This window comes from Antechinus flavipes, chromosome 3 (genome assembly GCF_016432865.1).
Source record: "Antechinus flavipes isolate AdamAnt ecotype Samford, QLD, Australia chromosome 3, AdamAnt_v2, whole genome shotgun sequence".
Lineage (NCBI taxonomy): Eukaryota > Metazoa > Chordata > Mammalia > Dasyuromorphia > Dasyuridae > Antechinus > Antechinus flavipes.
The window spans coordinates 15,010,760-15,025,528 of NC_067400.1; the positions used below are offsets into that span (position 1 = coordinate 15,010,760).

The following is a 14,769-nucleotide window of genomic DNA, read 5'->3' on the forward strand; positions in this document are numbered from 1 at the left end:
CTGTCATTCTTGTATCTTCAGGACCTAGGATAGTGCCACACACACAGTAGGTGTTTAATAGGTGCTTGTTGAAAAAATGAAAAATTAATCCACAGCATTATATTTGCACATCGATTATATACCTTAAGAGAGCAAATAAAAATAGAATTATTTTGAAACTGGCCATTTTGCTTCCCTAGTGGAAAAAAACCATAGATGAACTTAGAACTTGTTCTATTTTCTTTCTGATTCTCTTCCTTAGAAATGCATACATTTTAATGAAGAAATGAAAATGAGCTGCTATTTGTAGGTTTATATTATTTATGTGGTTCTGTAAATCATTTATGTGCCTGGTGGTTTCCAAATGACTCATTACACACTATACTAACAGTGATGAATGGCACTCTGGTAAGAAAACTTTATCACCATTTGTCGTCACCTTCATGGTTGTCAAAACCCACATGTCTAACAGAGCCATCAAATCTAGCTAGCTGGCAAATGATTAATAAACTTAAAGGAAAATGAAATGGGCTTCTCTTCTGCAAAATGCAAATACCCAGAATTTGACGCAAAATCTTCTGGTGTGATGGAATCCAAGGAGAATAGTATACAATTATGAAAAGAGAGCTGGGTTTATAATCAGGAAAAATGGCTTCAAATCCACTCTCTGGCTTGCCACATGTGTGATGATCCTGGCTTCAGGGAGAAAAGGTTGGACTAGCTGGTCTCTGAAGTCATTTATAGAGATAAACAACTGAAAACTATTCATTCGCTCATTTAACAGGCATAGGTACAAAGCACTTTTTTAAGCATTCAGGAGTAAAGAGTAAGAAAAGGGAACTATCCCAGCCCTCAGGAGGCTTATATTAGTAGATTAGAGACATACTTCCCTAGTTGAAAAAGATAAACAACTATGTTATCCACAGAGATTTTTAAAAATCAGGTCAAATTGTACTGTGTCTGATTACCTTGAAATTATTGTTGCTAAGTCATTTTGCAGTCAGTGTTTGATTCTTCACGCTCCCATTTGGAGTTTTATTGGAAGATAACAAAGTGGTTTGCCATTTCCATCTCCATTTTACAGATGAGGAAACTGATTCATCCAGGGTTAAGTGACTTGCCCAGGATCCCAAAGCTGGTGTTTGAGGCTGAATTTGGACTCAGGAAGATGAATCTTTTTCTTATCCCAAGCCCAGTGTTTTATCTACTGTGCCACTTTCCCACCCAACTCGTATGAAATTAGAGCAAGAATATATTATACATGCTTTAAATTTGCTCTTTAAAAAAGAACTACCACCACTACTACTACTTTTAAACTCTTAAATTCATTACTGATACTCTTTACATCACTATCACTTTCCAAAAACAGAGTACAGTTGAGCAAATCAAATCAACATTTTAGCTTTTTTGGACAATATACCTTCAAGGACATTAATCCAATTTCCCACATTTTGGCAGTTGTTTAAAACTGAGAACCAGACAAGCTACCTAGATAGTAAGAGAACCTGAAATCAGAACCTGAACTATGGCCAGCTCACAAAAGTCCTAGCTAGGAGTTACACTCATCGGAGTTCTGACACTTTGCAGCATTGCAAACTTTATTCCATCTCTCATCTACTTCTGCTCATTTCTCTCTGCATCGGTTCATATGAGTCTTCCTAACTTTCTCTGGATTCATCATTTTAAAAGCTGCCTTTTCAGTGTTAACCTTTCCTCTAGGGTATCTCTCTTTTACCATCATGTGGTTCTTTGGAGGGAGAAGGTCTAGTTTGGGGTTCATTTTTGTAGGAAGGGAGCTTTCCTTCTTGAAAATGCTCTCCAAAGTTGACATTTCTAAGCCATGTGGGTAATCTACACAGCCAGAAACAGCCAATTTAAATCCTAATAGACCAGACTGAGCTCTCCGTTAAAGCATCTGTGATTTCTGCAGGAATATCTATAAACAGCAGAGTTATATTGGCTCCTGTGGCTAACCGTTTTAGATACAACTTTGGTGGTGTTTTTACATCCAGAAGCACCTTTGAACTTGTAGTTTGTGTGTGTGTGTGTGTGTGTATGTGTGTGTGTGTGTGTGTGTGTATCTCCATCAACCTAGACAAGAGTCTTAAACAATCACAGCTAGAGAACTTGAAAAAGCAAAGGGCAGGAAGTCCTTCACTCTTGAACAAGTTCAGCTTTGTAAGCCACAGTCCATACCCAGGAGGCTATAGTTTCTTCTGAACCTTGACCTTAGAAAGAACCTTGGCCTCCAGAAATTCGCCAACAAGACAGATTTTATCAGCACTCCTTCATCACGCCTGTCATTTTAAGATGATTTTTTGGCACAGCCTGACTTTAGCTAGTGGGGAGCAAGGGCAGGGATTTCTTCCAGTTTATAGCTGAAGTGCAAGAATAGATTCTAAAAATGAATCCCGGTGCCTTCAAGGACAGAGTGCTGGTAGATTAGGATAAACTGTGCAGGATCTTGCTCTTTCTTCAAATGGAAAGAATTGGATACAACTGGTGACTTTGTGGACATATATACATTTATGTGTGGTTTAATTAGTCCATATTTTGAGCAATTTTTTTTGCAATAAAGGAAATAAATAGCTGTCCTATACCTGATATCTACTTTGAATGTTGAGTACTTTTTCCTAAAAGAAACTCTGTTAATCAGAAATAAATAGCTGTCCTCTACCTGCTATTTACTTTGAATGTCGAGTACTTTTTCCTAAAAGAAACTCTATTAATCTCTTTTAGGGAAACTTCTAAGAAGTTTCTAGAAAAGAACCTTTCTTAAGCTTTTATATAATAGATTTTCCCAGAAACTGTGAGATAAAGGTGACAAGAGCAAGAATGAAAAAAAGAAAAAGAAAAGAAAAAAGAAAAAAACTACAAGCATACTTTAAAAATATTGTGGGTTCCTTCCAGACTTTCATAATAGAGTGAATATCACAATTAAGTGAGATACACAATTTTTTTTGGTTTCTTAGTGGATATAAAAATTATGTTTATACTCTACTGCAGTCTGTTAAAGTGCACAATATTGTGTCTAAAAAAAACTATGTACATACCTTCATTTAAAAATACTTTATTACTAAAAACAAAAACAAAAAAACCTAATACTTGCTAATCACCACCTGAATCTTCAGCTAGTTGCAGTCTTTTTATAATGGTCTTGCTTCAGTGTTGATGGATGCAGACCAATCAGGGTGGTAGTTGCTGAAGGCTGCTGGGATGGCTGTGGCAATTTCTTAAAATAAGACAATAATGAAGTTTGATGCCTTGATTGATTCTGTCTTTCACTTGAACACTTAGAGGCCATTATAGGGTAATTAATTGGCTTAATTTCAATATTGTTGTGTCTCAGAGAATACGGGGGTCCTTAGACAGGGAGAGAGATCAGAACAACAAGCTGGAGAGCAATCAGAAGTCAAAATACATTTATTTTATTTATTTATTTAATGCTGTCTTATATGGATGCCCTTGATGATGTTCCCAGACTATGACAGTAATAAGATCAAAGATCACTGATCACTGTAGCAGACATAATAATGGTGAAAAAGTTGAAAATATTGCAAGAGTTAACAAACTGACACAGAAACACACTGTGAGTTTTCCCACATGCTCTTGGGAAAAAATGTTGAGATAAACTTTGGTTGTCAAAAAACTTCCATTTGTAAGAAACAAACACAATATCCGTGACATGCAATAAAAGGAGATATGTCTGTATTTCCCCTCTCTTTGGGTTCAGGCTCCCCTAAAGCTGAACCTAATCCATTTGAACTCAGTGGGAGAAATCTGTGTGAGAAGCTCTTCCTTCCCACCCGTCTCCAGCTATTTATGACACTGACAGATTGGAATGTACAAGGTATAATATACTTTCTTGAACAATTTCTCATGGGAAGATGGGAAATTCAGGAAAGTACATTTAATCTGCATGTATAAGTATTCTATTCAGATATGTATATATATCACACTTCAAATTTTAAAGCTACTCTTTTTAGTAATATTAATAATAATAGCTAGTATTTTCTCATTAATGCAATTAGAATGTCTAGTCTTGCTCTCTCTAGAACTTCATTTCTCCCCTAAGTGTGAAGTATATAACACTGAGACTTACCCGGTCACATCCAGTGAAAGGGCCTAATCTGAAATTCTGGCAATTGTAACTCAAATTGTAAACAGCATGATTAGGAGAAGCAGCTGGCTGCCTCAGTTCTATCGTGCTTTGTAATTCCAGCTGTTTTACCCAAGCCAGCAGCTTTCCCTTTTTGCCTAAAGGAGAATTTGGTTTTATAGAACCATGTAGCCAGCCTGCATGGATAACCCTGGTGGGGGAAAAAAAAAATATATATATATACTTTTGCCTTAATTGGTCCCATGTGACATTCACTTGTGGAAAGGAAGCAGAGAAAAAGAACTGCTTATGGCATCAGAGGATCTGAGTTCAAATCCCATACCCAATACTTCTTAACTCATTTCAGTTTTTGGCCTCAGATTCCTCCTGTGTAGATTGACAGGGTTCAGCTATAGGTTTGATTTAAAGTAGGAAGGGAATCCTGGTATAGAAATTCAAGGAGAACCCCCAAAATGTTGGGGTTCCAGATCAGCATCATGAAGTATATCAAAAGAATTTGCAGGCTCAGATCCATCTCCAGTTTATTATAACTGTAACTCCAATCAAAGTGGGCTAAATTCCAAAAGAAATTAGCAAAGAGCCAAGAACAGGAAGGTAAATTTTTGGGGAAAGTAAAAGAAACCAAGTGCTTCATTTCATTGATTATGGCTTAGAGGCAGGGCTGAGGAGTGGTCTGGTTCTGACTTTGTGTGCAGGTGTAATACCCATAGGTCTCTGGGCAGAGCTGGGGGCATGGTGGGCACCCAATTTGGTTCTGCTCCTGTGTTAACTTTAAGTACCTCTTTATTGTTGCTCATTAGTCTCAGAAGCCCCATCACCACTGATCGACATACCGTTATCTGACAGCCAGAATCTTTTAGGTTTAGCCTCCTGTCCATAAAAGGTAAACTAAGGCAAGATAGCCTAAGGGAAGAAATACATCCTTCCTAAGGCCGGTAGCCTTGGGGTTATTCCTAAGGACTGCACCACATCATTGGAACCATGGACTCCTGATCCCTCTCATTTGAACAGATGAGGAAACTGAGGGAAGGGTACAGGGGGATTTGAAGTCAGCTTTCCTGACTCCAAAAGCAATGATTCTTCCCTTACCAAGAGATTTCTTATGTATGTCCTTTTTTTTTCATCTTCTGTTCTGCATCCCCCTCCTGTGGTTTCCACCCAGTTTCTCTGGGTCAATAGGTTTCAGGCACACAATGGAAGTTCTCCCTGCTGGGGACTCCCAGGTGTGTAAGCTGCTGCTGACAGAGCTGTTTCTTACACAAGCTGTTGTTAAAGAGACATCACCTTTTTACTACTGAACACTTTCATTTTTATTTTTTTTAACCTAAGAGAACACGGTGAACACATTTACGGGGTAGTTTATTCACAGCTCTTCTTCAAAGCTAGTCAGGGAGTGCGATTGGATTTGAAACACTTTGTATTTTCAGACACATTTTTCTCCTTTTGTCTTCTTGGTGGGACAAATAGTATTTCCCCCATTTTAATAGATGAAGGAACTGAGGACAGAGATGGGGGGAAGATTTGAGATGGGAGTTTAAATCCAGGATCTCTTCTAATCCCATTAAAATATGAATTCCGTATCTAGGATATACTGTAACCTATTCAACATGTATAGGACTGCTTGCCATCTGGGGGAGGGGGTGGAGAGAGGCAGGGGAAAAATCGGAACAGAAGAGAGTGCAAGGGATAATGTTGTAAAAAGTTATCCTGGCATGGGTTCTGTCCATAAAAAAAGTTATTTAAAAAATTAAAAAAAAATAAACTGCAAAAAATAAAATAAAATAAAATATGAATTCCTTGAGGGTAGGGTCTATCTTGATTGCCTTGGTATTCCCTGAACCTCTTCACAATGGTACCTGGAGCAGAGAAGACACCATTAAAAGCTGTACACATTTATTTCATGCTGATTGTTAAAGCATAAGCTTCCTGAAGACAAGTCTCAGTGAGGTCTTACCTTTCATGCTTTGTAATGCCTCTGTACATACACAACACCCAAGAATTACTTACAGGATTAAATTTTATTATTTTTATTAATGTTTTTTCTTTAGTTTTCTTTTTTCTTTCTTGTCTGCTCCCTACACACAAAATAGAATGTAATCTCCTTGAGGGCAGAGAATATTTCACTTTTTTTCTTTATCTTACTACCTAGCACAGTGCCTGGCAAATAACAGGCACTTAATAATTACTTACTGATTGATTTTAAAAAGTAAACTCGACCCACTCTTCTCTAAAAGATTTTTTTTTTGTTTTGAAATGTAGGTTTGCTAGAAAAACAACTTTTTTGAGCTTTGACATGAGGGAGAATCTCTGTGTGGGTTCACCAGGAGATAGAAATAATGTTCTGATCTGTCAGTGAGAGAGATTTTTCTTTCCTTTTCAAAGTGGGTTTTCATGTCTTCAAGAGAGTTTGTGGAGGAGAGAAATGTCCTGAGTGCCCACATGCTTTCCCCCTCTGACTCTTATCTCAGCAGCAGTTCTGAAGAATATTCATATTTAAAGCTTGATGATAATATTCATGGATTTCAGTTTTCTAAATGAAAAAAAATGCACATCATTTCCATTTTGGTATTCTTAATATAATTTCCTTTTTCTTATTCTAGGAATCTTGGGAAATCAGGACTCAGAGTTTCCTGCTTGGGCCTTGGTAAGTAAATTCTCTGGGGGTAAGAAAGGAGATTAGCATTAGACAGGATTAAATGTTGTTCTTCTGACTCTTCAGGATCCCTATTGGAGTTTTCTTGCTGAAGATTCAGAAGTGGTTTGCCTTTCCTTTTCTGGTTCATTTTACAGATAAGGAAACTGAGGCAAACAGCCTTAAATAAATTACCCAGAGTTACACAGCCAAATATGGTTGAAGCCATATTTGAACTCAGGAAGATGAGTTTGCTTGAGTCCATGACCATCATTCTATTCAATGACTCACTTAACTGCCTCCTTGAATGTAAAGTAGGTATGAGTTAATCTTGATCTCACCTCCCCATTATGTACCCTTTCCACTTGTCTCACTTTTCTGTATCTTCTCCCTCTAAAATCTAGTTAGCAAATTCATTCATGGTAATGGATAAAAAATTAAAGGGATTATTCTTCCTAATCAGGTTTGAATTTTGAAAGAAGGCTGAGTAGAAAAGGTAATGTTTAATAGCATAATGGTGAGCCTATAATGATAGAATTTGGGCTGGAGTCATAGTTTTGGCCAAGTGATCTTCCAAGGATGTTTCCAATCACTTAGGTGTGTTTGTCAATAAGGCTAGCCCTGAAGTCAGGAGCACAGCAGTCCTGTTCAAATGCTGAGAACCACCAGGGACCTAAAGTCCTTAGGATATTTTTGTGACTTAGAGATAAGCAGAATAAATAAATCTCTAGCCTAGAGGAAACAAGAGGAAACTTCCTTGCTCGGCTTTTCAGACATCAAATCAAGATTCTCAACTCCTCTAGAGGCTTCAGAAGTAGCTTCTAACTGAATAGATTTTTTTCACCTGTGATGTTGGGACAAGTCCAAGGTAGCTTGATATTTGCATTATTTATAACCCTTCTCAAGAGTTAACCTATCAATCATTGAATGATTCTCTTTATTCTGAGCAGGTCTTAGACAGCCCTGCATATTCCCTATAATACATTTATTGGTAGGGTTCTCCATATTTCATAAACAAGTCCATGCATATCACTTATTGTCACATATGTATTCATTATCGAAAAACACCTGAAATATTTACCAATAATATAAAATATGCAAAATGGGAATCTCTGTGAGTCTTGTAAATTGTTAGTCACTATGGTAACAAATACAGTGGTTTCTCTCAATGGGAAAAGAATTGGTACAAGAAGACTATTGAAAAATCAGCCTCATAATGCTAAGAAAATCAGCCACTTTCCCTCAATTGACTGTAAATATCAGAAATTCATTCTCCACTGAAATGTCATATGCAAATTATGCCTCCATTGAATAGCTCAAAGCTGATTATGTTGAAGGTCTTTTCACTGAAGATTGAACTCAAATTCTGGTGTGAGTTTTGAGATGGTCAAAACCTAAGGGTGGGGGAAGTCTGTAACATTGCAAATGGCACTCGGAGGAAAATATATCTGTCCACCCACCCTTCTGGCTATATTCTGAGCAAAAAGACAAAGATGGACAGTTTGGAATTAATTTATTTCTTTAACTTGTCTTCTGAGTTGCTTTTGTAAGCCAAAAAAGAAAAAAAAAGTTGCCAGGAGATTTCTTTGGAGCCCTGGCTTCAAGTCTTACATCTAATATCTTTGGGCTGTGACTTTGAACAAATCATTTAATCTCTCATTTCTCTAAACAACTCTTTAAAATTAGAAGGTGCCAACCTATATTGGTTGAGGGACTGTCCTTCACTGAGAGCTCCCAATGCCAAAAGTCTAAGTCCCTCCCTCTCTCTGAGCTCTTCAGGGAAACAGAACACAGGATACTGAGCCAACGAGCATTGGCCGATGAGAGCGTACGATTTTTACTATACCTGCTTTTGAAGGGTTTTCTCTCAGACCTTCAGGTTCATGAGGTTCATAATAGCATAGATAATCATAGTGATGTTTCCCCCACAAACAAAAAGGTCATTTTGCTGATGTCAGAAAATGGGAGAACAGGTGTATAGACATTGCAAAAAATGAACTGTCAGATATTTAGAAGAAGTGATGGAGAATGCACAATAGACAATATGCTGGGTCATCTGATTATTTCCTGCTGAGAGCTTATCAAATGTAGCATTAAATGTGATTTTGTAGCACAAAATGCGATTCTCTTTGGCAGCTAGCCAAAGACAGAGTGCTATCTCTTGCCAACTTTTCATCTAGCCAGGCAGAAAGTTCCTTCTTAGGGCTGAGAAACAAGAAATCAAAGACATAAAACCATTGAGTTTGGGACCTCATCTAACAAGAAATGGACAGAAACTAGGAAGCCTAGATGAGACCCTTAATTTTCCAAAGGAAGAAACTGAGGCTTAAAATGGGAAAATGATTTATTTAAGGACATATGGGTAGTAAGTAGAAAAGAATCTTGATTGCAATCCATATCTCCAGACTCCATTTTCTACCACTTTGTTTAGTTATCCTCTCAAAGTGTGTGCTTTCACTGCACAGCATTCATTTCATACTGCATCCTTGAAGAAAAGAACTAATAAAATAAAATATTGAAAACCTTTGAGGATTTATGTTGAGACTCTGACATAATAGGAGGGAGAAATGGCCCAGGAAAACTAATTGATGTCAGCATAACACTGAGCCAACAATTATTGAGTGAGTATCTATGGGATTGTACAAGGCATTGAAGGTTCCATGGAATCAACTAAACATTAGATACATCAGAGCAAAACCTTGCCAGATGATTTCTTATTTTTTTCTCAATAGTATTTTATTTTTTCAAATATATGCAAAAATAGTTTTCAATGCTTACCTTTACAAAAACTTGGGTTCCAATTTTTTGTACCTCTCCTCTCCCCAGAATAGCAATCAATCTTGAATCATGTGATCCTAAGAAGGAAAAGATCTTTCCTCCAGGGAAGGAATAGGTGTTGGCTTTGGATGGGAAAGGATTCCCAAAAAATGACTTGACTGCAGAAGGTTTAAGTACAAGGGATGAACTGGTTTCATGGTGCCATATTTAAATTCAATTTTACCAGCACTTATTAATGGAATATCATGTGTAAGGACTTGGAGATACAAAAGGCAACCATAAGGCAATATCTACTTTCCTGAAGTTACATTCTCCTGGAAGGATATAATATAGACTAATAATAATAATAGCAATAACAATAGCAAGCATTTACATAGTACTTGAAGGTTGACAAAGTGCTTTCTGAATATTATCTCATTTATTTAAAATAGCGCCAGCAGGTAGGTGCCATTATTTTCTCCATTTTACAGGTAAGAAAAAAATAAGGCAAACATAAGTTAAGAGACTTGTTCAGGATCATACAACCAAATTTTGATTCAGATTTTCTTAACTCTAGGTCTAGCAATCTACCTACTATAATATATGATCGTTTAAATAGATACTAAAGACAAAATATGTAGAGGTTATAGATGCAACTTTTTGATGAGAGCCTTAAGAACTAGGGAGTAGCAGGAAATTTCTTGTGTATGTTATAGCACATAAGGTTTAAAAGAAGCTCTGGACTCTAAAAAGCAGAAATGAGGAGGGATAGCAAAGATATAGAAGCATTATATGGCCTATTCCATAGAAGATATTCTACAAACTATTCTGTAGGCATTGTATGCACTATTATCAGGAATAGTAAGGAAATCAGTTTGGCTGGAAGGGAGATTATTGAGAAATCAGTTTTGAAAAATAAGTGGGAGGAAGATTGCAAAGGACCTTAAGTGATGAAAATAAAAACAAACAAAAAAAGATATTTCAATATTTTATCTTAGAAGTCGTAGGAGGTCGCTGAAATCTTTTGAGTGGAGCCTAATGGTGAGATGTGGACTTTCAAACTATTCATTTGGTAGCTGTGTGGAATATGAAGAGCAGATAGACTATGGAAAAGAGGTGAATGAGAAAGCTGTCGCAATATTGTCCGTGGAAGAAGGGATTGGTGTCTATGTATATGGAGAGAAAAGGGAGGATGAAGGAGATGAAGGAGAAAATCAATGACACTTGGTCATTGACTGAATATATTGAATGAGTAAGAGTGAAGAATTGAAAATTCAAAGTGTGTGAATCTTGGGAAGCATAAGGATGGTGATGTCTTTGATACAAATGAAAAAATTAGGAAAGTGGGTTGGGGCAGATCATGATTCCTGCTATCAATATTGAATTGGAGCTGTCCCTGGCATAATTAGGTGGAGGTGATTAGCAGGTACCTCAGGCTCAGTTTCCCTGACTTTCTTCAAAGCTCAGTTTAAGTCCTCCCTTCTCCCAGAGGTCATTCCTTGTCAGTCCCCTATGTTGCTATTGCCTTCCCCTCAACTTCTTAAATTATACTTTACAACCCCATGTGGGATCTTGTAACTGAATGTGGGGTCATAAAATTATGATTTGTTATCAATAAATGTTTGATTTGTATATCTATTTTATATACCTATATACCCAAGGTCATGTAAAAATTTCTCAAGTGCAAAGGGGTCATGAGTGAGAAAAGTTTAAGAAACCCTGTTCTATATATCTTAGTTTTTATCTAGTTCACACATTACTTCATGGGCATGTCAAGTTCTTTGAACAGGGGCTATGTTTTTGCTTTCTTTATGTTCTAAATGCTTAGTACAATGTCTACCACATGGTAAGCATTTAATCAATGTTTATTGACTAGACTTTAGATGGTTCTTGAACTCTAAAGAAATATGAGAGCTACAGATGTAGAAGTGGGAATCATCTATGTAGAAGTGGGAATCATCTCTGTAGAAATGACAGTTAAGCCATAGGGCCAGATGAGAGAGAAGATGAGAAAGACAGAGACAGAGGGACAAAGGGACAGAGAGATAGAGACAGACAGAAAAACACAGAGAAATACAGAGACAGAAAGATACACACACACGCAAAGAGAGAAAGAGACAGACAGACAGACAGACAGGAAAAGAGATACACAGAGAGAGACAAAGAGAAGACAGACAGAAAGAGAGACAGGAAGAAGAAAGAGAGAGAGAGACAAAGAGACAGAGAGAAACAAGACAGAGAAATACACACAGAAACACAGAGGTTATGTATGTATATATGTATGTATATGTATGTAGAGACAGACAGAGAGACAGAGATACAGACACAAAGCAACAGAGACAGAAATAAACAGAGACACAAAGACAGAGAGAGAAGACAGAGACAGAGACAAAAAGAAGAAAGGCAGAGAGGGAGACAAAGAGACAGAGAGAAACAAGACAAAGGAATACACACAGAAAGACAGATTATATATGTATATGTGTGTGTGTATAGATTCAGAGACAGAGACATAGAAACAAAGCAACAGAGACACAAAGACACAGAGAGAAGACAGAGACACACAGAGAGACATAGTCACAGAGAGACAAAGAGATAGACAGAGAGAAAGAGATAGAGATTAAGAGAGAGTAGAGAGGCAGGAGAGATCTTGAGGAAGTAGCCCAATAAGCATCCTCTTGGGTGTCATTGCTTTTGCTCCACCTTATCACACGAATCTTTGATCATCTCATAGAAATCAAGTTAGACTTGTAGTTTAAAAAAAACAAACTTAAATTTGAGAACCATCCCCAAACACTTTTTGGGCAGGTCATGTAATCTCCTAAGCCTCAGTTTCAGTAACAGTAAAACACAAACTCCACGGGTTGTCAAGAGGAACAAATGAGACGTGGTCTATAAAACCTTGAGTAATATATGAATCATAAGATCATGGACTTGACCCTAAAAGGACCAGAGGGGTCCCAAGATCACACAGACAATAAATCCCTGAGCTGAGCTGTGAACTCTGGTCTTCTGATTCCAAAGCCAATGAATGATCTTTCTTTCTTTTTGGAAGCAATTGGGTTTAAGTGACTTGCCCAGAGTCTCACAGCTGGTAAATATCCAAGGTCGACTTGCACTCAGGCCCTCCCAACTCCAGGGCTGGTGCTGTATCTATGTATCACCCAGCTGCTCCCGCCAATGATCTTTCCACTATGCTGTAAGTGCTGGACTTGAAGTCGGAAAGACTTAAGTCTTATATCTACTGACTATTCAGCTGTAGACAAATGACTTAACTTCTCTAAACCTCAGTTTTCTTATCTATAAAATGGATATGATAATACCTATAACATCTGTCTCATAGTGCTGCTGTTCTGAGGAGCCACTGGGATAATTATTTTACAGACTTAAAATCACTATATAAATGTACTGTGGTTATGATTATTTCATCATATTTTCTGAGGTTCAAATAGCAAATGTCTTGGAACAAGTTGTTATCCAACCATTACTTTTAGATATTTAAAATCCTACAGACTCTTGTGCTAGTAGATAAAATAAGCTGAATTTTGCTAAATCTCTATATTTTGAGAGCTTTTCATCCCATAGACCTTGTAGTTTGAGTACTTGGTGACATCTGTTATAAACAGTCTTCTCAATACCATCATTGTTATTACAGTAACATCTTGACTTTCAGTGAAAATGTCTGTGCATTTCAAGGTCAAGCAAACTGATGCAATCCTGGTTCTTCTCATTTTTCTGTAGACATGATGAAGTTACACTTAAAATTCTGCATAAGGCATTAAACATTTAAGTGACAGTATTTATTTTTATAACACTTTTGGTGATTTCCATCCTTGATATTATGGAGTGTGAAGATAGTGTCCTTATTATTCATGATTAGCAAAGCAAAAAGCATTTATTGAGCACCTAGGAGATACTTGAAGGGATAACATTTTTCAAAGGCATGGTTTCTTTCCACAAAGAATTCAGCTATAACATTTTTCTTTTTTCATTGTTTCACTTTTTGATTATATCTGTATATTAACTTTTTTCCAAAAAAAGATATTTTAAAAGATGTAATAAAAATTATGTGCCCAATTTTCCTCCTTGCATTTTATATATAGCAAGTAACCTACATTCACCCTTAAATATATGAGCAGTTGAATACATAATAAGCAAATATTTTTAAAGAAAAAAAGTTTCAAAAACACATATCTCTCTCTCTATATGTGCATGTATATATACATACATGCACATACATTTCTATACACAAACACACACACACATATATATTATCTATATATAGATAATATATATACATATACATATATATATAATATATATATATCTTGAAGGTTAACTATTCATTTCAGCACTAGTCTAAATATTTCACTTGGTCATCGTTCTCCCCATCCACTCTTGGATACTTTCTCCCAATGCTCTAAATTTCAACAGTGTGTATTAAGTTTTTAAATACACATTTTTTCATGATTTATGTTGGGAGAGAAAAATAGAACAAAAGGGAAAACCATGAGAGAAAATAAACAGGAAAAAATCAACAACTATAACATTTTTCGGCATAATATTCATCAAGAGTGGATTGTCTTAAGTCCATCCAGTGTATCCACAAGTCTTGATGTTTTGGTAATATTAAGAGAACCAAGCACCCTAAAACAAATTCACTTTTTCTAGGTAGGTTTTAGTCTAGAGCAGGGGTCCTCAAACTTTTTAAAAAGGGGGCCAGGTCACTGTCCCTCAGACTGTTGGAGGGCCGGACTATAGTAAAAAGAAAAACTTTGTTCTGTGGGCCTTTAAATAAAGAAACTTCATAGCCCTGAGTGAGGGGGATAATCGTCCTCAGAGGCCACATTTGGCCCTCGGGCCGTAGTTTGAGGACCCCTGGTTTAGAGACATGTCATGGGATACTTTCAAATGAGATTGTCAAGAAGCTAAATGGAAAAAGTATGAATTTCCCCTCTGTTTCTAATCCCTCTACCCATATTACATGCTAATTAATACTAGTTACTAATTAAGCCCTTCAAAGTACTATGATTTCCTCAATGTGAGTGCTTTCACTATTCATGAAGATTACAGCATCTCTTAATAGGCAGTTTCATAGAATCTTGGTTGGACTGGATCGTGAAAAAGCTTGTTTTATTCCATAAGCTAAAAATATTTTTTTAATTTAAAATGAAAAAGAATCTCAGTTGAAAGGACCTCAGAAACCATTTTGTCCCCTCATAAGTTACTGTAATTAAAAAATCTTTTTTCCTAGTGGCCAAATTCTGGGATAGTCTTTGGACAA

The 14,769-nt window shown here is 36.7% G+C and overlaps 1 protein-coding gene across 2 annotated transcripts in view; it reads left to right on the forward strand.

Moving 5' to 3' along the window:
- KCNAB1 (potassium voltage-gated channel subfamily A regulatory beta subunit 1) overlaps positions 1 to 14,769 on the forward strand; it is a 409,613-nt gene that overhangs the window by 258,447 nt on the left and 136,397 nt on the right. For both annotated transcript variants that reach the window (XM_051983068.1, XM_051983069.1), the window contains exon 2: positions 6,700 to 6,743. In XM_051983068.1, the coding sequence (XP_051839028.1) occupies positions 6,700 to 6,743 (44 nt within the window). The remainder of the gene's footprint in view (positions 1 to 6,699; positions 6,744 to 14,769) is intronic.